Here is a 26,718-nt window from a genome sequence, read left to right on the forward strand (position 1 = left end):
TTTCCAGTGATTCGACCAACCGACAGGACATAACGGGTGCGGAGAGAGCCATGCACTTTAGATCATATCTAGAACCCACTTTCTCATCACAGTTCCTCCTCAGAACACAGTCTAGAGAATGTTGACCGAAAAGCTTCCAAAATAATTGAACACAAGATATGAATCAGCAACAAAACAAGCTCAAGGGAAAAACACGGGCACAGGCAGCAAAATGTGATCGTCATAGCTCCGTTTCTGCAGTGACACTTAACACACTCGGTATCTGAATGAGTTCTGAATCATTTACTTATCGGAAAGTCTCAAAGTATCAATTTCAGGTGAGCAGTTTTAAATCAGAAAATATTCAATGGTTAATCATTACTCTTTAAGTATTTCCTTCATATCCTCTGAAGAGTTTCCCAGAACATTCACAGGTTTCCCTTGTGAAAAGGAATGCCCCCAAACAATGGAAAGCAATAGCAAAAAACAGGCATCTGAATCAGCCTGGCCTCTGAAAACAGACCAAAGAGGAATTTATCCACTTTCTTCCAGTAAAGAAAGAAAATCAAGAACACGGTATTGGCAGAGGGAAAGTGAATGAGGGAAGGTAAGTAAAGGACCCAGGTCAGTCTCTGGCAAAGGAAGCACTTAGGAAATGACTGCAGTGGTCTCTCGGGACCATTCTGTAAGATTCTACTCCAGCGTTAGGCCATGGATGCAGGAATCTATCTGCCATCATCTTATTAAGAGGGAGTGTTACATACCTAACAAAGAAGGTGAAGTTCTAGGTAGAATTTTAAATTCATAGTAAGTCTAGAAGACTAAGAAGAAAGAGATAAGGTAGCTAGGATTTCAAGCAGCACTAAGCAAAACTTAAAATTTTATCGTGCAGTAAAGCTGAATGTACAATCATCCCAGACAAGACAGTTTAAAGAAAACAAGATGTCCACATGAGTGTCCTGGTTTTAGCCGTGATAATTCTCAGCCCCAAACATCACAAATTTAAGAAAAGCTATATATTTTTATTTATTAAATAGATTTAATTACTATGTCTTCTGAAATACAAAAGATAGAATAAATCATAGCACAAAAGGGAATAAGATATGATAACATCATGACGGCCAATTAATACACATAAATCAACCTTTTCTGGACAGACACCAAATTACTTAAGAGGATTAAGAGATAACTTCAGAAGCAGCACTACCTGGGAGATTATTTGGCATTTAAATACTGACTTCCAACGTGCTAGGTGGGCAAGTCCAAGCAAGCATCTGTGGTCACATGCACACGCCTCTCAACGGTTACGGATGATGAGAAACTGTCACTATTAGCTTGAAACAACCTCACCTACTCTAACTGCTCACCTGAAATGATCCTGAACAAAATCTCTACAAGTGTGGCTTGCACTTTTTTTCTTCAGACATATTCTGCCTCATTTTATCATCTAAGCAGGCAATCCTATTAGATCTGAGTAGGGGCAAGGCATTGTGTTTCGTACATGCAGAACATGGAGTTTTCTATTTGGTTCCATCAACTCCCAAGCATTTCAGGCCCATGGAGGTGAGAGTTCCTTCAATGATGACAGGTTTGCTATTTCTAACTTATCATCGACAACCTTCAAGGGGTCCCGTCGAGGCATCAAGACTGCTGTCTGTGTCTGAGGCCAGTGTCTGCTCAGTGGACATGGATGAAATGTCATTGATAGATGAAGACTGAGAAGGAGTGGCGTTGCTACTTACTGCTGCATCTGTGCTAAGAAAACCAAATATAATAAAATCTGAGGCACGACATTGCTGCAAATCCAGGCAACGAGACTTCAGGCCACTTCTCGGCTCTGTCTTTTTGCAGTTTCCCAATCCTAACTATGAGCATAAACAAGAAGTTAGTCAGCTGGATTTTCTGAACTTTTCCTTGAGTCTTTCTTTGGGCCCAGAGTCCCATATTCCTATGTCTTTCCTTGCAAGATTCTTCTTTTCTTCTCAGTGGCTAAACATATATGTGGCCATGTATAATCATGTTAGCTACTTAAAAAATAACCGCTGCTTTCAAGCAGACATCAAAAGGAAACAGCTATATTTATCTGAAAATGCAGTATCACAAAAGCTTAAGCCTGAATCGAATTCAAGTGTCACCAGACACTTGAATTATAACAATTTATAACATAAACACTAAATCTACAGAAAAGAAAGCATCAACATTCAAATAAATCTTTTGCAATAAAGACTATATACTAGAAAACGGAAAAAAATTAGTGGCCTCGTATTTTTTATTGTTTTATACCTCCAGAAAACTGACATTTTAATCTTTTAAAGCAAATGAAACTATTCTACTTCCTACTATCTATATTTTAGTCTGGTGTGAATAAAAATACAACATGCAGACTCTCTGAGATCGACGTCTGCAGTCATAAATTTGTGCTTAGTTAACAAGCACTTAAGTTCTTGCTGAAGTTATATAATCTCTAGATGCTTGACACATACGTCATGTTGAATATAAAATTCAAGAATAAAAAGTAAGCTGTGCTCTCTGCACATCCCCACGCGTGTGTGCTTTCCAGTGGGAGTGGGAGAGAGACAATAAATATAACTTGAGCGTTTCATTTAGTAAACGGGAAGAATCCTGCAGACGTAAGTGAATACCACTAATATCAGAGTCTCTCATAATCGTATAACCACCCGGTCAGCAGGCTTCCACCACTATCAAGATCGGCAGATCAAGTAGAAAAATGGGAGAATGATATGAACAATTTTCTCAAGAGAAAACCAAATTCTATTTTACTTAGATTGGCATTTTGGGTGGGACCAGTACAAAGGGTTATCAACGTTGAAAAGGCTTTAAATTCCATTTCATCTGTAAATGGACGTGACAGCAATCATTGCAAAGATGAAAGAGAAATGTTTATAAGGAAGTTCAGTGCCTGGCACATCAGTTAAATGCCATCCACCACCCCCTTCACTATGACAAGCCAAAAAGGGTGGCTATTCATACAGTGGTTTTTAAATCTGATGCTAGCCAGGCTGGCGTTTCACATGCTGCTGCCATTTATAAAAGATGAATAGGGAAAGAGGCCAGGTGCAGTGGCTCACGCCTGTAATCCCACCACTTTGGGAGGCTGAAGCGGGCGGATCACGAGGTCAGGAGATCAAGACCAGCTTGGCCAATACAGTGAAACCCCGTTTCTACTAAAAATACAAAAATTAGCCGGGCGTGGTGGCACGTGCCTGTAATCCCAGCTACTTGGGAGGCTGAGGCAGGAGAATCACTTGAACCCGGGAGGCGGAGGTTGCAGTGAGCAGAGATCATTCCACTGTACTCCAGCCTGGGTGACAGAGTGAGACTGTCTCAAAAAAGAAAAGCTGAATAAGGTAAGAAAAATATCATACAATCAATTAAAACAATCACTAACCTGAAGGCTGATCTTTTACAACACCATTCTTGCTTCTTTCTTCCCAATCCATGACTTCTTTGTAAATTAGCTCTTTAATAAAAATACAAGTTAAAATGCCTAATCAGTTTCTAAACAGTTTCATTGTATCTCTAAACTCTGCTTCCAAATCAACTGGAACCACTCCAAAGGCACTGCGATGTGTTATTTTTAATTGTAAGATAAGAGTCAATTCAGTAATAAAGTCTACGTGGACCAAAATATTCATGTTTTGATACATTATATCTTTTCTTTTCTTTCTTTCTGTCTTTGGTTTTTTTTTTTTTTTTGAGACAGTTTCATGCTGTCATCCAGGCTGGAGTGCAGTGGCACAGTCTTGGCTCACTGCAACCTCTACCTCCTGGATGCCTCAGCCAGCCAAGTGGCTGGGATTACAGGTGTTCACCACCATGCCTGGCTAATTTTTATAGTTTTTGTAGAGATGGGGTTTTGCTACGTTGGCTAGGCTTGTCTTAAATTCCTGGCCTCAAGCCGTCTGCCCGCCTTGGCCTCCCACAGTGCTGGGATCACGGGTGTGAGCCACTGCGCCTGGACTACATCCCATCTTTTCCATGCAGCTAGTAAGGGAGCAAAACGTGGGGTGGTTCTGGATCCACAAGGGGCTGTATGAAGTGGACTGGCTCCCACAGAACACTGTAAGGGATTGGATACTCTCACACCCATTTCAATATGTTTCTCTACGTAGTTACTTGGGGTTTTCCAAAGGTAACCGGCACCCACATGTGGGCTAGGAACCCCCGACACTGGCCAGAAATGAATCCACATGCCGAAGTCTTTTCCTTGTTTCAACTTCAGTTTTCTTCAACTTTCATTTGTAAGAAAAACTAATCACCTACTAAGTAAGTGATTAGGGCTTCCTAAAATTTCAGTATTCATAAACCAGCATCAGCGCGTTGCAACCATTTACGGAGGCCAGTGAGTGTGCTGTGAGCATGCACTGCTGAGCACAGGCTCACACAGGCAACCGGCACTCCAGGAGGGCCCTGGGGCAGGACCCACCCTCAGTGCTGACTCACTCTGACTGTGGTTCTCAGTTACTACTGATGCCGCTTCTTAACGAAGAATTGTCAGGCCGACCTCTTCATTATAGGTGCAGTTTGTTGTGGGTGGTCCGGTTAATCTTACAGTGGTAATAATACCTATTTGCATATTTTCAATCTGCAGTTTCCCCCAAACTAGATTTTAAAACATATGTACAACTACACGGCTTAAAAAAAGCAGGCAGAAGTTCACACGACCCCAGCCCTGGCTCCCCATTTCTGCACACACTGGGAATTCTATAGGTAACATGCAGCCTGTGAACTGGTGTCACTGACAATTTGCAACATGTTATCAATGTAAGTGTGATACAATTACTAAGCTCAGTTTACAAACCCATATGTGAAAAGCCATGAAAAAAATACTATTTTTCCCTCTTGAAGCAAATGATAAGAAACTGATACATGTTCCTCTCTAACTCTGTTCTCTTCAAGTCCTTTTTCTACTGGAAACTGGGGAGAAAGAGGCTAAGTGGGTCGCAGCATTTCTTGCCCCTTCCTGAAGGGAAATGTCACAAAATGAAAAGCCTCTGCTTTACAGGACTGGAAGAAATGTCCTAAGGAAGGCTCAAAATAAGCTCCATCTTTACCTTTCCATTCTTCAATTGCATGTTCTCTTTCTTCCAACTGGGCATCATAAATCTGAGGTGGTGGCTAAAAATTAAATCATATGTAAAGTCAATAGGAATGCCTCAAAAAAAATGAGGCACTAAAAAAGGTAAAATCACTTGGAAGACTTCTAGTCTATTTATGATATGGATTTAGTTTAATTCAACACATGGTTTAATAAAGATTTGTCATGCGATATTGGATCAGCTTTGATCAAAATAATTATGAAAAAGTTAACCAAAAAAGAGTTACTATGTTCCTCTTAATAATCACCTGACCTCAAAACACAGACATCTGCCCATCACAGGCTGTTTCCCGAGACCCATCATGGACAAGGCATTGTGCAGGCAGCTACGGAAGGTACTGCTGTTTCTTAGAACAAATTTTACATGTTCTTCATGTGAGAACTCCCAAACCCAAAGTCCAACTCATAAATGGACTGTTACAAAAGTCTGCTTATAAATTGGATTCTTTTTATATAAAACAACGTTTAAACTGATGGCAAAACCACAGGCCATGCCATAAACATGTGTGTCACTCATGGCACGAAGGAAGCCCGCCACTACGCAGTGATCTCCCTCACAGCTAAAGCTCACTCACACCAGCACTGACACAGAAACACGCACGTGAGCACCGAACTCAGAGTGGAGCTCCTCCAGCGGGGGAGCCAGGAGGCACAAGGCCTTTAGGGAAGGATACACAGACGTGTGATTTTTCAGCAAGCTGCTCAGCCTCTCTGGTTGAGTGGCCTAAACAACAGGATGTAACCAAAGCCAATGGCACAGAACAGATGCTTAATAAACTATGAGCTCACAGCAGCCTTTGCAAAATGAAGACTGGTATCACCAAAGCGTAAGTTCATTCCTGAGGTCCTCCGAGCAAAGCGGCCCAGGCCTCAGACAGCACTTGGCCTTTTTGTAACTGGGAGCCCCAGATGGAGAACTTGCTACCCATATGTAGCCGCTCTGGACGAGCAGACAAGATCCAAGGAAATACAAGCCCGGCCTCCACATACAAGTCTTTTCAAAACAGATACTCACTGCCTCTGCTTCGGCCGGGTCATACCAGACAGTGATGTACGGGTGACGCAGAGCTTCGTCTACAGAGATCCGCTTGTCAGGATCAATCACTAGCATTTTCGATAACAGATCTCTGGCTTGACTGGCTAGGGTGACAACAAAGATTAGATTAATACACTAATGCTGTTAATATGAAACAAAGAGAATCATACAATAAAGAACTAAATACGACAGCACAGACAGAACAGAGATGTATTAATTTTGAGAAACGTTTGATAGGTTCAAGATGAATATAACACAAACTTTTTTTTTTTTTTTTTTTTTTTGAGACAGAGTCTCACTCTGTCGCCCAGGCTGGAGTGCAGTGGCGCAATCTCGGCTCACTGCAAGCTCCGCCTCCTGGGTTCACACCATTCTCCTGCCTCAGCCTCCTGAGTAGCTGGGACTACAGGCGCCCGCCACCCCGCCCGGCTAATTTTTTGTATTTTTTTAGTAGAGATGGGGTTTCACTATGTTAGCCAGGATGGTCTCGATCTCTTGACCTCATGATCTGCCTGCCTCGGCCTCCCAAAGTGCTGGGATTACAGGCATGAGCCACTGCGCCTGGCCATAACCCAAACATTTTTAAGAAAAAGTCAGATGGCCACTTTCATGACAAACCAGGTTTCCAAATGTGGTTTTACGCCTCTGGATCTGCGAGGGGAAGAGAAACCTGGGCCCCCAGGGTGGTGGGGAAGAGCACCAGGCAGCCTCAGACCAATGTCTGGGCAGGGCCCAAGGCTGGGAAACCACAGCAAGGAAGGTGGCAATTGCCGAGCTGCGGGTGGCACTGCCCAGGGTGTGGGCATGAGGCACAGGGGAGTATTTTTCTTTAAGTCACATCAAAATGAAATTAGAACAGACTTTTTAAACCATGCAACAATCTCACATTCCCACAGGATGAAACACTCACAGATGCTTCTGGCTGGCCTAGCTGTATACAGTGCTGGCAACTTACAGTTTTTGTTTTTGTTTTTGTTTTTTTTTTTAAATCTACAGATTGGTATTTAGAAAAAAAAAAACAAAAACAAGTTCAATAACTTAGTTAAATATAAGGATCACTTAGGTTTTGGCAATTGAAGTTCACAACCTGAGTAAGCACAGGAATGACTGAGGGTTTTCTGATTAAGGCACAGTTTACCTTAATTTTTTTTTTTTTTTTTTTGAGACGGAGTCTCGCTCTGTTGCCCAGGCTGGAGTGCAGTGGCACAATCTCGGCTCACTGCAAGCTCCGCCTCCCGGGTTCAGGCCATTCTCCTGCCTCAGTCTCCCGAGTAGCTGGGATTACAGGCGCCTGCCACCACGCCCGGCTAATTTTTTGTCTTTTTAGTAGAGACGGGGTTTCACCGTGTTCGCCAGGATGGTCTCGATCTCCTGACCTCGTGATCCGCCCGCCTCGGCCTCCCAAAGTGCTGGGATTACAGGCGTGAGCCACGGCGCCCGGCCCAGTTTACCTTAATCTTAATGTGGACAGAATCAAATCTCTTCTTTCTCCTGAAGCAACCACACTGTAGTAAAGGGTGCAGGAGAAGGTGGGGAGGGCCTTTTCCATCGAGTGACTGTCACATGGCTCCGACTCTAGAATCTGCATTCAAGGGTTCTTTTCACCTGAAAACTTTGTGAATTTCAGTTGCTGTAACTGTAACAAGATTCTTTCAGGCTGATTTGATGATTTTTATTTTGGCCAAAGGCTTCAATTAAGCCATCTTATGGAGGATAAAGCTTCTAGACCTTTAAGCTTTCTCTCCTCAGTGCCTTCATACCTCAGACTTCTGGCCTAAAATGACTTTCTCTCCCAAAACTCACAGGTTTTTAGAATACAAACATGAAAGACTGAAAGCGCCACCTGAATTACAAAACACAAGTCTAAGAAAAAAAGGGTATCTTACTTTTTATTTTGTCTCGCTCAGACTCTGATGGGAATATCCAGTCTGGAAAGAGTTCTTCGAATTTGATTCCAGGATACTTTGGTCTGTTTTCTACATAATTCCTCACAGTCGGCTGCAGTTTCTTCATGAACTCTGCTGATGGTGTTCCAAGCTGCTCAATAACTTTATTCCACTGATCAATATCTAAGGAGTCTCTTGAGGAAAATACAACTGGAGTGCCTCGTATTCACAGCACATGCAGCAGCATTTGACTCATCTTTACACCTATCGGCTAGGCCACCCCACCGGATCAGCAGCAGAATTTCCAAATAATATTCAAATAAGGTTTGGGTTTCCAAGTTACACTATTTTTTAAAACTCTTCCACTCTGCATCTTCATAAACTATGACACAGCTTATTAAATCAACACAACGAAGTCTACACACCTTCCCACTCTAGTTCAAAATAAAGTTGATCTTGTAACTAAGAATACCTATGGCAAAAATGATTAAACATGAAACTAGATAAACATTACATCAGCAAATTGAAATCAGTTTTCATACTAATGCTACCTTAGATTCATTCACAGCTCTCTGAAGAACAGAGGATCTCGAGGGACCTGTGAGAGACCTGTCTGATCTCCTCAGTTTACAGCCGGGGAACCAACCAACTGGGCTTAGACTGAGCCCACTGACAGCTTTCAAACGATACTCTGCTTTACTTGGAATTGACTCTTCCCAACCATCACTGCAATACCGAGGTAATGCATTTTATTTCCTTTCAAAGTGCATGACCTGGGTTTCAGACAACGCTGCATTCAACACTCACAGTGTGTCAGGAAAGTCAAGCTTCCTTAGGGGCCCATTTCCTTCTTTGCTCAATGCAGACATTACCAGCTTTGCCTGTTCCCCAGGGTGCTTGTTAGGCTTGGGATAATTAGGATTACATGTGGGAAAGTGATACTGGAACCGTACTCAACTATACAAGAGAATGCAAGCGAGAAAAAAACAGCATCAACAGCAGCTTCAAAAAGTGCTCCCTGAGGCATGTCTTAGAAAAATGACCTTACATGACCATGAAATAACCTAGGGAACTGGTACATGAACTCAGTTCTTCCAAAACGTTATACTTCCAAAGACCTGCTCAGGAAATGGGTTTCTGGCATTCAATTCACTAGCAAATTCTCCTTCTTACTCCTGTTTTGTACATGTTGTCAAATCAGAATTATGTCCACATTTTATTTACCTATTTAGCCAAAATGTGAAAACTGTCTCACACCTTTTCCTTCTGCCATATATATACACACACACACATACACACACACACACACACACACACATATATATATATATATATATATATAGTCTCGTTCTGTCGCCCAGGCTGGAGTGCAGTAGCACGATCTCGGCTCACTGCAAGCTCCACCTCCCGGGCTCCAGTGATTCTCCTGCCTCAGCCTCCCAAGTAGCTGGGACTACAGGCACCTGCCATCACGACCGGCTAATTTTTGTATTTTTAGCAGAGATGGGGTTTTGCCATGTTGGCCAGGCTGGTCTTGAACTCCTGGCCTCAAGTGATCTGCCTGCCTCGGCCTCCCAAAGTGCTGGGATTATATAGGTGTTAGCCACCGCGCCTGGCCCACCTTATACTTTTGATACCTCTTCTGCATGCTCACTCCCACAGACTCCCCAGGATGCACCCACCCAGCATCTGTGTGCCATTTGCCACACAGCAACCAACTGGGCTCCCGGCTACACCTAGCCTGCCCAGCTCTAGACTAACCCTTGTGCTTACCCAAGGAAGAGCTCCCTCAACTCTTCTCCAACATCATCAACGTTTTACACTCTACCAGTACATTCCATCACGTTGGTAACTGACAGTATTTTCTCCTGTGTTAACATAGTAGCTGCCTGCTTTTGGCCCCCACTACCTATTGCTCTATCTTAATCCTATTTGTAGCAAAACTTCCATAAAGAGCTGTCGGTCGGGCGTGGTAGGTCACACCTGTAATCCCAGCACTTGGGGAAGCCAAGACAGGTGGATCACAAGGTCAGGAGTTCAAGACCAGCCGGGCCAAGATGGTGAAACCCCAGCCCTACTAAAAATACAAAAATTAGCTGGGCGTAGTGGTGGGCACCTGTAATCCCAGCTACTCGGGAGGCTGAGGCAGAGAATTGCTTGAACCTGGGTGGTGGAGGCTGCAGTGAGCCGAGATCACACCACTGCCCTCCAGCTTGGACAACGGAGTGAGACTCTGTCTCAAAAAAAAAAAAAAGAGCTGCCTATACTTGTGTCTCTAATTCCCAGCCTCTCGTTTTCTCTCAAACATACTCCCATCAGGCTTTCTTCCCTCCACTCCATAAATGCTGTGCCCATCATGGCTGCCAGCAGCCATCACGAGGCCCAGTGGCCAGTCCTCTGTCCTCATCTCATGTGAATGACCCTCCCTCTGTCACCGCGCTGTAGGAGGAGGGGTCGCTGGAGTGCCTTCTCCATTTCCTTCCCTATTCCCTTTGTCCCTCCACCTCAAGGGGGCTAAGTCCTGGGTCCTGGTCTCTTCCTCCCCTGCAAGCGCTTGCTACCAGTCCTAGGCTTCAAGGCTACCAACAGATGGATGACACCCACTTTGATCTCTCTATCCCAGACCTTGCCCCTGAATTCCACTGTCTAACAGACATCTCCAAACCCTAGCAAGGCTCCTTGAAGGGTCCAACTTCAAAGCAGAGTACAAGCCCATCTCCCCGGCCGTACCCTCTCAGCCTGCGGGGGGCCTCCGCCTCCATCTCCCCGGCCGCACCCTCCCAGCCTGCTGGGGGCCTCTGCCTCTCCTCTGGATGATGGCAGCCTCTGCTCTGGTCTCCTGCTCTGCCCTGCCCTTGACGATCCAGCCTCAATTTAGCAGCTGGGAGGAGCCTCTTTGCATCTAAGTCAGACTAGGCACCCAGAAATGGGCAGGTGAGAGAAATATCTGCTGGATTAATGATAAAGGACTAGAAATTAAACCAGTTGTGGGAGAAGCCCCACAGATTCCCCGAGAGGCCTCCACCCCAGCATCCCACAGATGGGACAGGGGACAGATGGGAGGGCTGGGGGAAGGGGAACAGTAATTCCAGCAAGCTCAGTGGACCCTGTTGTCTAATTCTCGTGAAGCTGCAGGCAGACTGCAGGTCTCCTATTTTACAGAAGGGGAAACCAAGGCTCAGAGAGGTCCTAAATTTCTCAAGAATGCTTGGCTGCCGAGGGGAGGAGTCTGAGCTGGAGCCCGAGGTAGCCTGGCGAAAGCTTTCTCTTTCTCATAGGCCACCACAGGGACAGGAGTTCCTTTTCTACCCCAGGTCACACATTAAAGCAAATCTCTGAGACCCTCAGTCTGATTTCTGCAACTTTTTTCTATCTCCCAAATTTCAATCTAATACTTGAAAGAGCTGGCAAAATTTTCTTTAGAAAAATGATGTTAAATTGTGTGTGACTTTTGGGAATAACAAGGTAACCTTATAGATAACACCATTAATTACTGACATTAATATTAATATGTAAAGCAGGAATTTTAAGTTATTTACTAAAATGCACCAAAAAGTACTCACATTTTTCATTTTTGTACTTTTTGAAGAAAACATTTCTTAATAAAACAAGGAATGGCACAAAATGAATAAGAATTGAGACAAACTGAACATTAAGTATGTATTTCTAAATTATTAGTCTCTTAATTCCTCAACTTTCCCTTTTTAATTAAGTTCACTTGCAAAATAAAGACTTCCTTATTTATAGGTTGAAACAAGTGAATCTGAGGTAAGGCTATAGAAACTGCTAGAAAATTTACTAGAACAAATAAAATATTTAACTTGACATATAATCTATGATACAGAAAATGTAAAGAAAGGTAAATAAAATGAGAGGAATAAAAATATTTTCAAGTTTGCATTGTGAAGAATTTATGTGATAAGGAGACCACTCTGATGAACTTATTAAAATCTGAAATTATCTTCCTAAGATACACACAAAACACTGACCACAGAGCTCGCTTTCCTTAAAAGCAGCCATCAATCTGCCCAAGGATGGAGACCAATTTCAACTTTCGTAACAAAAACAAAGTCAAAGACTAATGAAAAACTAAGTGGTTAAAACACAAATGAAAAAGGGAAGATGTGAAGAACCATGTTAGGGTAAAAAATACTAAGGATGGAAGAATGGCAAATGAGGAAAGAAGGCTATCGTAACAATTAGTTATCCTCCTTTCTGCTGTATATCTAACACGACTTGCTGACTACAGTATGAGTTTATCTCTTTCATTTTACATGTATTTTGACTTCCCCAGTGTGTCACAAAATAACCCAACAGATTTTTTTTTAAATTCTACAAAATGTCAGCACAGTAACAAACAAGAAAGTTTAACATATTGTTCCTCACAAAATTTTCATTTTAATCTCTTTCACTTAGGTCTTTTATAATGTGCTTCAGTTCTTACTTTGGGGGAAAATATTTCAATGCATACCAGTAACTAACAAAATAGTACTTAATTAAAGCACACAAGTACATGAGTCTATTAAATTTAGATAGCATCTTTCCTAGTTAAATTAATGGGATAAACTAAATAATACAGTATTTTCATTTAAATATCAGAATATACTTATCAAAGAGTAAATAATTTCTTCTATATGTCCAGCTATTTTTGGTAAAATTAAGCTAATATAATTGATTTAACTTAACTCTAACTCTCAAAATCATCACAGGTAGTCAAGTTAAAAATAAAGAATAAAATTGAACCACTTGGTTTGTGACGCTAATTAACAAATATAGTCAAGCCCCCCTTAGAACACAGTCTGGCGTGGTTACGACATTGTCCTCGTGAGCGCCCGTGTAAGCAGGTGGTCATGCTGCCTGAGGCATTATGGAAAGCATGGCGGGGCCAAGGTCGCGGGGAAGGATACGGTCAGTGCCTTGGAATATCACACAACCTTTCACCAGCTCTCCCATGATGCAACCCACTGACCAGATATCAACTGAAAATAAAATGAAATGATAAAATTATGAAGTGTCATGAACAAAACAAAGGTGAGGAAAAGGAATTCTAACAGTGCACTAAACACACAAATATGGAAAAATAAATTGCTAGCTAAGGGTGAAATTTTACACAATATGAATGATTGCTGACCTCTAGTTTAGCCTTCAGTTTGTAGCAATCTGGGGTTTTAGTGCCAAAGAGTCCAATACTTTATAGCTTAAAACAAACAAACAAACAAAAAACCAGAAACAAGAAGTGCCTGTGAACACAAAGCTTTTCAGGGTCACATGCCCACCCCCAGCCTCCATGGCCAAGTGCCAGGTCCCCCGTGAAGGATACAGTCTCTTCCTGGGAACAGGACTTTATGGAGGACCATTTCTGCCATGATGCACCCGACAGACCAGATGTCCACTACCAAACACCAGGGGATTAAAAACCAGCTAGAGTCCCACATCCCTTTTCTCCAAACCCCCTCCCAGAGACAAACCCAGTAAACGTCACTAGCTTGCCAGCGAGAGCCTTTGTGCATTGTTGACACCACACCTCCTGAGCAATCACTTTCTAGACTGCCCGTCAGAAAGGCAGCAGCACTCCGTGGGGGAACTGACTGTTGGCGCAGGTTGGCCGGCTTGTAGGACTGCAGGTGAGGCCCTGCCAGAGGAGCCCAGACTTCCACAGTGCCCACCCTCATCTGTGGGGCCCAGGCCTCAGACAGACAGCAGAGCCCTCTTAATGCCCTGCTGGTGGGCAGAGGGGACAAGTGAACAGGGGATCAAGTTTTCTCTCCTCCACAGGAAGCACATAGAGCTGTGCCTCTCAGGGCGAGAACACAAGCTACAACGCAGCAAGATGAACCTGCAGCAAAACTCATTTCAGATGACCTGGGCAAACTTTCAGTCTTTTTAAAAACAAGTAAGCGAGATTTCGTTATTTTCAACAAATTTGCTAAAAGCCAAGTTTCAAAGAGCTCTGATATTGCTAGAATAAGCTAAGTTTTGATGTAAAAAACACCAATTTTACATGAGAACATGTATTATTCCATTTATATCAAATTCAAAACACCAATATGCAGACCAACAAATAAAGCTGATCCAGGGCACTGGCGATCAGGAGACTGGCCAGCCCCGTGTGCTGCAAGGGGGAGGGGCCAAGGGGAGGCCAGAGCTGCAGGTGCTGTGGGTGTGCTCACGTCAGCTGAGCTGCACACTCAGGATCTGCACACTTGGCTGCAGGTAGGTTAAACTGATTAAAAAGTTCAAAAATACTAATTTTAAAAGTGAATGTTTAAGAGAGAATGATTTTAACCAATGGAAAAACACAATTAGTTATTTCTTATCTCTGGATCATGCTATATTCTATGCGTTAACAGTCCCCACAGTATACATCATATAGTTCAAAGGAAAGAGAAAACTCGAGACCACCACTACAGCAGTTTCTAAACATCCCAGCCTCCTCCAGCCCTGGCTATACTCACCGTTCTCTTTGTAGCCCATACCCAGGATGACTTCGGGTGCCCGGTAGTACCGGGTCACCACGTAAGGGGTCATCATGAAGTTGGTGCAGGCCGTCCGGGCCAGGCCAAAGTCAAGGATCTTCAGGGTGCAGTCTGATTTCACAACGATGTTGCTAGGCTTCAAATCCTAGGAAAGCAACGGGTTAAATTAGTCGAATGAACGAAGCACACTAAATAAACGACTTCGCATCCATGAGGGCTGTGAAGCCAGTGTGAGAGTGCAGGGAGTGAACTGAACTCTGAGATTTGGGAACAATTTTGGAAAATCTTACTCTCAAATTGAAACTAAAACAAATCAGCCTAAAGCGGTCAGATGGTGCCCCTCGCCCTCAGTGGAAACCTTCATGGCCCTCCTTTGCCCGTTCTGTGGTCTCGCAGGCCCTCAGGCTGTCCTATCTACCCTCCATCCATGCATCTGCATGTCCAGCACACACGCCCCCTCCCGCCCTCCACACCTGGACTTGAGCTCCCCAACACTCTGACTCTCTTCTGCGAAGGTCCTCACGCTCACTATCAGTCCAGGGCAGTGCTGTTCCACAGACAATGTCACAGAATGCGAACGATGTGTATAATGTACATTTTCTAGTAGCCATGTTCAACAGCATGAACAGAAATAGGTGAAATCCTAATACAGTGTATTTTATTTAACCCAATATATCCATAATATTATCATTTCAAAATGTAATCAACATAAGAAAAATACTGAGATATTTTACATTCTCTTTTTGGTAGTGAGCCTCTGAAGTCCAGTATGTATTTCACAAATGTGGCATGGCCACATCCTGGGTGCTCCACAGCCTCTTGTGGTTAGTGGCTGCCATACTGGACAGCACAGGTCCAGAATCCTCCCAACCTGGAATCTTCCCATGGCTCTTTCTCTCCTTGGAAGAGCAATTCCATGATCATCCACCTCCAGGCTTCTCACCTCTGCCACAAGGACCCACCAGCACCGGTGCTGCCATCTCCATCTGTACGTGGCACAAAAACTCACCTGCTCATGTTCCAGTTGCCACCTCTCTTCCCCTCCCCAGGGCTGACTCTGTGTGAGCAGGGCACTGGCTGTGCTCTCAGCACTCAGAGGCAGGCCTGGCGCAAGCAGACACTTGGGAAGTGCCTGCTGAATGAAGACGTGCATCACATTCCACCCGACTTGCAAAGCCTTAACACAACCTCTGCAACCGTTTCCCTCATAACTAAGGGACTTTCTTCGTGCTGATCCTCCACCCCAGCCCCTTCCTCAGGCCTGAGGAATTTGACTTTTGCCTGGGGACTTCAGCCTGCAAACTCAATCTAGAAACTGTGACTTGTAAACAACCCATATCCATTCTTTTCACAAGAGCAGTGTACCTGCAATGTTAAACTGCCAAGCCACTGACGCAGAGTAAGGCGTGAGGATCCTTTACCTGGGGAGTTGCAGGTTCCGTAACACTGCCTAACACCTGACTTTAAGACATCTCAACTGATGGGCCACAAGCAGGTTGCAGGTGTGCCTCCGTGAAGGCTGTGGAGCTGTTATCAGGGCAAGCAGGAAGCCATTTCAACATTCACAACAGTTACAATCACATTCCAATGCTGCTAAATGGTCTATTTCTAGGCTTCCTAGATTCTGTAAAATTTAAATGATCAATATATAATGTTTAAAAATGCAGTCACAATCTCTACCTGGCCCCCGGGCCTCCATTCCACCTCAGGGCACTGTGCGGACACCCCGAAGGCCTGAGAGGAAGAAGCCAGGCCGCCTCCCACACGAAGGAAAGCTGGGGAGAAGCAGCCTACATTCAACCAGGGACTGTCCGCTGTGAGGACCTGGTCATGGAGCTGAGACCAAATGAACCAATTTGTTTCTCGCTTCCTTTTTTAAAATCAAAGAACATGGCAAGAACAGGCATTTCAGAACACAAATTACTAACAGATAAAATAATGCTCAATCTCACAAAAATCTTTTTTAAAAACCCAACATGAAAGCCCATTTTTAGTCTATCACGTGGCAGCGATGGAAAGCAAGCAGCCGTGGTGCTGGCGGGAGAAGCTGAAAGAGGCGCTCCCTCAGGCCGCGGAGGGTGTGCCGTGGGCACTTTCTCTCCAGAAGGCTGACTTCTGAGGTGTGAAATGCACACACTTCACCAGCCAGCAGGCCCTGAAGCCCAGCCCACCCAGAACTAACAGCACAGCCGCAGGAGCAAGGATGACAAGGACAGCCTGGTTCTACAAGGACAGACGCAGCAGTGGAACCATCTCCACAGGCTGCCCGCCAGCTCCGCGAACCCCAGTGCGCCAGAAAACACGCTCATCTGAAGACGCTGCCATCTGTCAAAAAACTGTCACCACATACTAATGTAGCCGGAAAAGCACACTTCACTGCCGTCTGCTGGAAGACTGTGGTGACAGAATCCCAAGCTTGCACGGGTGCTCTGTGTGGCCAATGGGGAGGTGGCTAAGGAGGTCACAGGGCTCCTAGAGCTCTCCCCGCACCCTGGGACCCTCTCTAGGCACCCCCGAAATACAAACTGAGACAACTTCCCAACACCTCACTTCAATTTCAAGGACAGCAGAGGAAAGACAGTTATGCCCCTTCAAGTCTTGAAAATCACTCAGAACAAAGATGACAAATGCCAAGTAAAGATCCAAGTGATGCCTGGCTCGGGGCTTGGCTCCCAAAGAGCCTGGAACCCAACGCTACCCTGTGGGCAGCAGTGACGGCACCACAGCACCCGCAGCACGAGTGGGGCCCCAAAGAGCCTGGAACCCAACACCCGCAGCACGAGTGGGGCAGGTGCTGACCTCCCCCACTGCCTGCTCGACTCTGGGATCCAGACCCACTTCTTTTTTTTTTTTTTTTTTTTTTTTTTGAGACGGAGTCTCGCTCTGTCGCCCAGGCTGGAGTGCAGTGGCCGGATCTCAGCTCACTGCAAGCTCCGCCTCCCGGGTTCATGCCATTCTCCGGCCTCAGCCTCCCGAGTAGCTGGGACTACAGGCGCCCGCCACCTCGCCCGGCTAGTTTTTTGTATTTCTTAATAGAGACGGGGTTTCACCCTGTTAGCCAGGATGGTCTCGATCTCCTGACCTCGTGATCCGCCCGTCTCGGCCTCCCAAAGTGCTGGGATTACAGGCTTGAGCCACCGCGCCCGGCCCAGACCCACTTCTTGAGAGGTATCCCAGGAAGGAGCACATCCTGACAGGCGTCCACTGTCTGGCCTTCCCTGGTCCCTCCCCACAGCTAGCTGTGGCTGTCCACTGGGTAAGGAGAACAGCCAGGCACTCTTGAGGATGAATGGACACAGCTCTAAGTAGACACTGAAACCCAAAGACCCCAAACGCTATCATGGCTCCTCCACTTGCGGAGTTTGTGGGGTCAGGTCAGAAGTGAAGTCTGGGCCAGTTCTCTTCTGGTCATGTTATGGGAGGGTGGGAACGTTAGCAAAGCCTTAGAACAAAGCTGTAAGAGAACACTGCTGTCCAGCCTGCACGCGTGTGGGTGCTGTCTGGGCCTCTCTTCTAAGCAGTGTGGAGGATGCATTTGCCCGATCAACACGCTGCACCTGAGGCCTTATTAATCTGCTCCAGCAACCGCACCTCAACCCGCACAGCAGCTGCAGCCAGGACTGCCAGTGCCATAAGCCTGTGGCTGTCTAGAGTCATTCGCCAGAATCCATGCAGTTTCTTCAAGGGCTGGACTAGTGAGTTAGATGGGGATGCAGGAGACCACTGTCCCCGCTCCCCTGAGGCTTCCATGGTGGCACGAATCTCTCCCACCCACCCGAGCCCTGCACGTGTGATCTTGTTCTTGATTTGCTATCTTGGGGGCAGTTTCAGGTTTCCATCTGGCCTCGTTGTGATGACTTACTCGCAGGCCAAGGAATTCGTGTGGGGGTTACTCCAACTGCCAAGGGCCTCTGCTCCAGCCACACACTGAGGGCTGGGGAGACGGCCACTGGGTGGCTGGGACCCTGTGGCCCACTGAGCACCACCAGACACAGACGGCTCATCCGGGACACACGCCAGGTAAGCCACAGGGGCTTGCCGATGTGAGAGCTGAGGGTGTGAATAACAGGAAAGGGGAAGGGCGAGAGCCAGCAGAGAGACCACAGTGACAGGGACTATAGGGTGTCCCACTAACCTCTGTCTTCCAGAGTTCCCCTGAGGAAGAGAACCATGGATGCCACAGGAAAGCCACTCCCAACTTATGTGGAGAAGTAGAGCTGAGGGGGCCAGGGTGGACTGTGGGGGCCACGGAAACGCACTCCTTGGTCTCCCACCACAGGAGTGGGAGTGACAGATGGCCCAGTGCAGTGTCTCCAGCCATCCTCTGTCCGTGCCAGGGCGTACCTCTCACAGAGCTGTCAGCCAGGGGCCGATTGGGCAGGGGTGCTGAGGCAGGCCCGTTCCTGTGTGACACTGGAGGCCTCAGAGCTGCACCGAAGTCTGGACCGGGCCTTTGAGGGGCCAGGACTACACTGCATTTTGCTGGTATTCGCTGCCTCCTCCGGCTGCTCCCCCTTCCGTCTCCCAGCCGGTCCCTCGCCTGTGTAACCCCCCGTGGCATGCTGATGTTGCCCACGAAAAGCCCCCACTCTACAGGGACAGGAAGCTGCAGGACCGTACCAAATGCCATGGCAGAGCGAAGGGAATGCCAACCTCCACAAATGGCCACGACACCCAGGAAAGGCTCAGCAAGTGAACCACAGGTGCTATGGAGGCGGAACGAGGCAAGGGCAGCACTCGGAGTTTTCTTTTTATTGAAAGTCCAAGTACGTAGCAGTTAGATACCCCAGATCCCCACCTCCATCCCAAAAGTGAGGCTCCACTCCTTTCTCACTCCTGCTGGCCCTTCATGCAGATAAACTGATGCCCAGCTTCCAGGTGCAGGGCCACAGGTGCAGCACGCAGTCCTGTGGGCACCAACAGGGAAGGCACGGCGAGGCCTGCCTGCAACAGGGCTGCCCGGAGAGTCTGCACTCTGCCACATGAGAAGCCCAGTCCCACCCCACAGCCCTGTACCCCAGCAGCCAGGCTTACATCCCTCCACCAAGGGACTGGAAGGGCCTTTTCCAGAGAAATTAAATGGTGCCCAGAGAAAAAACCAATAGAAGGCGACACCTGCAGCTGCCTGTGGCCCAAGAGACACCCATTCTTTAACAATCCACCCATTCACTCAGCACTTCCAGTCGGCTTCTAATACTTCAATCTTTTTTTTTTTTTTTTTTGAGATGAAGTCGCGTTCTTGTTGCTCAGGCTGGAGTGCAACGTTGTAATCTTGGCTCACTGCAACCTCCGCTTCTGGGGTTCAAGAAATTCTCCTGCCTCAGCCTCCCGAGTAGCTGGGATTACAGGCGCCTGCCACCATGCCCAGCTAAATTTTGTATTTTTAGTAGAGACGGGGATTCACCATGTTGGCCAGGCTGATCTTGAACTCTTGACCTCAGGCGATCTGCCCATCTCAGTCTCCCAAAGCACTGGGATTACTGGCATGAGCCACCATGCTTGGCCTAATGCTTCAATCTTAAACATGATCCAACCAGACATCTGGGGAAAGCCTTGCGTGTGACAGGGAGGGACCTAACACACTAAAAAAGGAACTCTGGGTAGAGAAACACAATGAAGGGAGTGATAAAACCCTTTAACAAAAGCTTATCCTCAGAGATGATAGTATATCCATGCAACAAGAACAGAATGCTGTAAAAAGGAACTTTTAAGAGCAAATGAGTGTCAATTAACTCGTGCTTCAGAGAAAAAGAATACAGAATGGAGTTAAGAGGACATTCTGAAAGAAATTATATAAATTTCTCAGACCTCTATAACATGTGCTTCCAGACTGAAGGCCAAGTGCCCAGCAAAACTAAAGAAAAAATGTCCATATCAAGGCATACATCAAAACATCTCAGAATACAAGGAATAAAGAACTGAGTTTAAAAGTTTCCAGAGATAAAACCAAACCAAAACCCCAAACCACAGCACTTAGAAAAGGTTAGTCATCGGCCGGGCGTGGTGGCTCACGCCTGTAATCCCAGCACTTTGGGAGGCTGAGGCAGGTGGATCATGAGGTCAGGAGATTGAGACCATCCTGGCTAACATGGTGAAACCCCGTCTCTACTAAAAATACAAAAAATTAGCTGGGCATGGTGGCGGTGCCTGTAGTCCCAGCTACTCGGGAGGCTGAGGCAAGAGAATGGCGGGAACCCGGGAAACAGAGCTTGCAGTGAGCCGAGATTACGCCACTGCACTCCAGCCTGGGCCACAGAGCGAGACTCCGTCTAAAAAAATTAAATAAAAAAATTAGTCATCAGATGACACTAAGGCACTCTGGGGCGATGCTAGGGGCCTCGCTACCACAGGACTGCATCTGCCATTCTGAGCGCAACTGATCTGTAACTAAGAATTCTACACACAACCACACTACTCACCATGGGAGAGGGCAGAATAAAGAGTTTCAGACATTTGAGGCCTCAAAAAATGTCTCTCCTCTGTGGCATTTTTAGGAAGCTTTTGGAGGGTGTCTCCCACCAAAACACGGGAGTAATCTGAGAGACAAGGACAGCAAGCAAGGAATCCAACATGGGAGGGAGAGGAAGGAAATCCCCAGAAAACCGCCAAGGGAGATCCAGGACAGCCCTTCGAGCAGGTGCAGGAGCAGTCAGTGCAATGGGGAACAGCAGCCCCTTCAAGCAGGTGCAGGGGCAGTCAGTGCAATGGGGAACAGGGTGAGGCTGCGGGAGAGGTTCCTGAAGAGATGAAACTGATGAAACACCCAAAATATCTGCATGTGCTGAGAGAAAATTTAGATGCCTGATAGAAGAGTTAGGGCTGAATTACCAACAAGAACATAGAAAACTATCTCCCAAAACAAACAAAAACCTCAAACAAATAAAAGGTAAGTGTTTGTTAACTCCAGGGACCAAAAGGGGAAAGGGGAAGGTCTGCTGTACCAAAGCATTTCCATGCTCACGACGATGCAGTTAGCCAAACACCATCACATCCGCCAGCCTGGGAGGAGGGCGAGGAAGGCCAAGGGTGAGGGCTGGGTTGGTAAGAAGCTAAATCAGCATCTTTTTTTTTTTTTTTTTTTTGGGACAGAGTCTCACTCTGTCTCCCAGGCTGGAGTGCAGTGGCGCAATCTCGGCTCACTGCAAGCTCCACCTCCTGGGTTTACGCCATTCTCCTGCCTCAGCCTCCCAAGTAGCTGGGACTACAGGCGCCCGCCACCTCGCCCGGCTAATTTTTTGTATTTTTAGTAGAGACGGGGTTTCACCGTGTTGCCAGGATGGTCTTGATCTCCTGACCTTGTGATCCACCCGCCTCAGCCTCCCAAAGTGCTGGGATTACAGGAGTGAGCCACCGTGCCCGGCCACTAAATCAGCATCTTCTGCCCCAAACTGAGAAAGGATCAATGAAGAAAGAGTTAAGCATATTTTTTCAATATGGAAATAGACACCAAAATAATCAGCTAAATGAACTGAAGGAGTTTACTTCTAGGGAGAGAGAAATAAAAGAGGAGGTGGAAGAATCTGTTTTTCATAAATATTTATAGAACTATTTGATCCTTGATTAAAAAAAAAACCAAGCTACTTGTTTAGCAAGTTGCTACAGTTATATACAAGGTGATCCTGTCTTTAAATTAGCATATAAGTTCAAAAGGACATAAGTACAGATATGTTGGTATTAACATCAGTTAACAGAGGGAGGCAGGACATGCACCAGCATGCTCTCACTGGCCATTTCCAGGTGCTAACACAGGGCTGGGGTACTTGCTTTCCATTTTTTGAATTATATAAAGTATATACTTTGGTAGGATATCATGGGCAAAATTTTATCTTTCAAATATTTAAAATTTATGTTTTGTATTAAACCATTTTAATTGGCAAAATTAAAAGTATGTCTATCTTTGTGCCTGGTACTGTAGATGGGACAAAGCATGGTGCAGTCCACACAGAACAGTTAACTTAGGGCTCCTCCCCTCCTGGGATGTGGGCAGGGGTGGGGCGGGGAGCAGGGGCAAGAGGGGGTTTCCCTCTTTGCTTTATACACCTGTGCAATGTTTGGAACCTCCCCACAGTGAGTGTGCCTCACTCTCCCACATGGACACAGATGTGGGGAGAGCCTGGCAAGGCCATGGATGTGAGAAGCATGAGGGAACAAGGTGACAGGGAGGACACAGCAAGACGCCAGGCTGGTAGGGGTGGTGAGCACGAGGGAGGGAGGGCAATGGGGTCATTTTCTGACGGCGTCTTAGGTTTCTATACCTCATGCTGGGCAAACCAAACACTTCTCTGGGCCCCATCTGACTCGGGCTCAGGAACCGACTATTCCATAAAAAAGGCCTCCGAGGCTGCAGCTCGCACGAGGCCCCAGTGACAGGAGGCCATTGCTTCTCGCTCACCTCGGGGCCCAAGGGGGAACAAGTCAGGCAAATCATTTCCCCTCATAAAATGAATAAGGCCTAATGTAGTAAGACTAATAATCTGGGAAATTATTCTAAAGCATGAATTTAATAAAATCTATTTAAGAGATATTAAGAGTATCTTAAATTACATGAAGGTCCGTGGACATTTCAGGAACGGAAATAGGATGGTACATCAGGAGATCTTCATTTTTAATTCAGAAGCCTAGTGTTACTATTTTTAAAACAAAGTCACCAATATATTATTTTAACTGACCATCTGATGGCAGCGAGGTTTCTATGTTAAATCACAGTACACTGGATGGCAGATGGGAGGCTGTCAGCTAGCCCTGGGAGGACCAGAGCTATACCTGACGCTGGCCTTGGGCCACAGCCTGAGGCTTGGGATGAGGCAACCCTGCCCTCTGTGGGTCGGTGGGCTCTGCCCCCAAGGGAGGGCTTCACTAGCTGTGATAGAACCAACCTTTCCTGGCACAGCAGATCTGAAAACATTATTTTACCACTCCACCACCTAAAACCCATCTGCTCATTTCTGTAACAACAGGCTCCGCTGTTCTTGTCTCTCACTAGCGCCTTCCCGACATTCAGTTTTCAGTTCAGCAAAAATACGACCTCTTGCTGTTGGAACATAAAATATAATGGCAATCTGTCAATAAAATTAGTACAGTAATAATTTAGGGAATGCTAAGCACATCTATTTCCGATAAAATTATATTATCTCTGCCTCTAGTCTCACTCAATACTTTAGTTGTTTTTTTAAAAAAAATTCGGGCCCAGGAGGCCTAGGTGGCTCTGCCTCAGACTCTGTCACCCTGTGACCTTGGAGATCCCTAAGCAGGATGCCAGAGAACCCCGGAAGCCAGGAAATGGAAACAAACGGGAAGACCAGAACATTGAAAGTCATTTCAATAATTCTGGAAAAAACTTAAGAAGTCCTATCGTAGAAAGACTCTGTGAATGTAAAGAAGGTAGTCCTTGTGGAGAAATATTCGGCCAGATTCCAAATCTGAACCTGAAGAAGAAAATTTCTGCTGATGTAAATTCATGTGAATGCAGTGTGTGTGGACAAGTCTTTATATGTCCTTCACCCCTTAATAGGCACATCTTACCTCATTCTGGACACAAACTATATGAACGTGCGAAACGTGGGGTGAAGCCATACAAATGTAAACAATGTGAAAAAATCTTCCTTTCTCTCATAAATGTCCAAAGACACATGGTAACACACACTGGTAATAGACCTCATAAATGTAAGAAATGTGGGAGGACATTTAAGTTTCTCTATTTACTTCTAAGACACAAAGTAATTTACACTGGAGAAAAACCCTGTGAATGGAAGAAAGGTGGTAAAGCCTTGAGATTTTGCAGTTCTTTTCAAAAACATGGAAGAACGCACAGTGGGGAAAAACCTTATAAATGTCGGAAATGCGGTAAAGCCTCTGGACATTCTGGTCACCTTCACAGCCACAAAGGTGCTCATGCTGAACAGAAACCCTATGAATGTAGGAAATGTGGGAAACGATTCAGTTTCTGTAGTTACTTTGAAAAAAATGTAAAACAGCTCACAATGGTGAAAAATCTTCGATGTGTTTAAGAAATATGGTAAAAGACTCACTCTTTCTAGTTCCATTCAGAAATACAAAAGAAATAATACTGGAGAGAACCCTATAAATGTAAGAAATGTGGCAAAGCCTTCAGTCATTCCTGCTCCGTGTGAAGACATAAAAGAACACATATTGGACAGAAATCCTATGACTGCAGAAAATGTGGCAAAGCCTTCAGTCAACACAGTTCCCTTAAGAAGATATGAAAGAGCTCATACTGGAGAGAAACCCTATGAATGTCAAAAATATGATCAAGGCCGGGCGCGGTGGCTCAAGCCTGTAATCCCAGCACTTTGGGAGGCCGAGATGGGCGGATCACGAGGTCGGGAGATCGAGACCATCCTGGCTAACATGGTGAAACCCTGTCTCTACTAAAAAAAAAAAAAATACAAAAAACTAGCCAGGCGAGGTGGCGGGTGCCTGTAGTCCCAGCTACTCGGGAGGCTGAGGCAGGAGAACGGCGTAAACCCGGAAGGCGGAGCTTGCAGTGAGCTGAGATCTGGCCACTGCACTCCAGCCTGGGCGACAGAGCGAGACTCCATCTCAAAAAAAAAATAAATAAATAAATTTAAAAAAAAAAGTGATCAAGGCTTCAGTTGGTTCAGTTACCTTCAGACACATGAGAGAACTCATACTGGAGAGAAACCTTATGAATATAAAAAATGTGGCCAGGTGCGGTGGCTCACACCTGTAAATCCCAGTGCTTTGGAGGCCGAGGCGGGCAGATCATGAGGTCAGCAGTTCGAGACCAGCCTGGCCAACATGGTGAAACCCCGTCCCTACCAAAAAAAAAAAAAAAAAATTAGCCAGGTGTGGTGGCAGGTGCCTGCAATCCCAGCTACTTGGGAGGCTGAGGCAGGAGAATCGCTTGAACCTGGGAGGTGGAGCTTGCAGTGAGCCAAGACCGTGCCATTGCACTCCAGTCTGGGCAACAGAGCAAGCCTCCGTCTCAAAAAAAAAAAAAAAAAAAAGAAAGAAAGAAAAAGTGGTAACACCTTCAGGGATTGGACAGCTCCCTTCAAACACATGAAAAATCTCATACTGGAGAGAAACCCTGTGAGTGTAAAAAATGTGGTCAGGCCTCCAGTTGCTTCAATTACCTTGAAACATGACAATTCACACTGGAGAGAAACCCGCTGACTGTAAGGAATGTGGTCATGTCTTTAGATACTCCAGTTCTCTATATAAACATGACAGAACTCACACCAGAGAGAAACCCGCTGACTGTAAGGAATGTGGTCATGTCTTTAGATACCCCAGTTCTCTATACAAACATAACAGAACTCACACCAGAGAGAAACCCTCTGACTGTAAGGAAGGTGGTCATGTCTTTAGATACTCCAGTTCTCTATATAAACATGACAGAACTCACACCGGAGAGAAACCCTCTGACTGTGAGAAACGTGGCAAAGCATTTAGGTATTCCAGTCCTGTATGTAAACATGAAAGAACTCATACTTTGTAGAAATCCTGAGAATGTAAGGATTTGGGGAAAACATTCAGTTAATTCAGTTATCTTTGAAAACATGAAAGAAATTATACTAGAGGAAAACAGTATAATTTACATAATATGCATAAGAGAAGTGTGATGACGCCTTTATATGTTCCAGTTACCTTTGAACACATTAAAAAGCATATGCAACATTTCCATTTTCCTTTGAAAATACGAAAAAAAAAACTACTACTGGAGGAAAAATTCTATGCATGTAAACAATGTGGTAATGTCTTCAGTCTTTCCAGTTCTACTTGAAGATATAAAAGAACTCGTTTCTGAAAAGCCCTGTAAATGTAAAGAATGTGGGGATGCCTTTGCTTCTCTCGGGAACATTCAAAGACATGATGTATGCAAACTGGAGATGGATCTTTAAACACAAGAAGGTATTCTGTATCTAAACCCTAGTAGTTTGCCAATAAGTTTTCATTTTAATAATTATTTCAAAAGTCATCTGAGAACTCCCACTGGAAACAAATCTTATAAATTTAAGGAATTTGGAAAGCCTGATGCAAATTAAATATTCCACAATGCTCAAAACATGCACATGAATGAAATGTTATACAAGTTATAAATAGATTGTGTTTGTCAGTGGCTCTTTTTTTTTTATTTTTTACATCAATTCCATCTTTCTTTTTTATGAAAAATGTACTGTTTTTTGGCAGGAAGAAGTTTATTTCATTTTCTTTGCTAATAAAAGTATTGGTATCAAA

At 45.3% G+C, this 26,718-nt stretch overlaps 1 protein-coding gene across 6 annotated transcripts in view; it reads right to left on the reverse strand.

The window, feature by feature from the left end:
- Positions 1-35: 35 nt before the first annotated feature.
- Positions 36-26,718, reverse strand: part of MAPK9 (mitogen-activated protein kinase 9) — a 58,193-nt gene continuing 31,510 nt past the window's right edge. For 2 of the 6 annotated variants that reach the window (XM_025388264.1, XM_025388266.1), the window contains 7 exons: positions 14,476-14,641; positions 13,341-13,412; positions 8,021-8,203; positions 6,114-6,238; positions 5,055-5,118; positions 3,389-3,460; positions 36-1,729 (listed from right to left, as the gene is read on the reverse strand). In XM_025388264.1, coding sequence (XP_025244049.1) covers positions 1,587-1,729; positions 3,389-3,460; positions 5,055-5,118; positions 6,114-6,238; positions 8,021-8,203; positions 13,341-13,412; positions 14,476-14,641 — 825 coding nt within the window. In that variant the 3' untranslated portion in view covers positions 36-1,586. Of the gene's footprint in view, positions 1,735-3,388; positions 3,461-5,054; positions 5,119-6,113; positions 6,239-8,020; positions 8,204-12,927; positions 13,000-13,340; positions 13,413-14,475; positions 14,642-26,718 lie in introns of all 6 variants that reach the window. The other 4 variants (XM_025388268.1, XM_025388265.1, XM_025388263.1 and 1 more) reach the window with 4 other exon arrangements.

This window comes from Theropithecus gelada, chromosome 6 (assembly GCF_003255815.1).
Source record: "Theropithecus gelada isolate Dixy chromosome 6, Tgel_1.0, whole genome shotgun sequence".
Classification (NCBI taxonomy): Eukaryota; Metazoa; Chordata; class Mammalia; order Primates; family Cercopithecidae; genus Theropithecus; species Theropithecus gelada.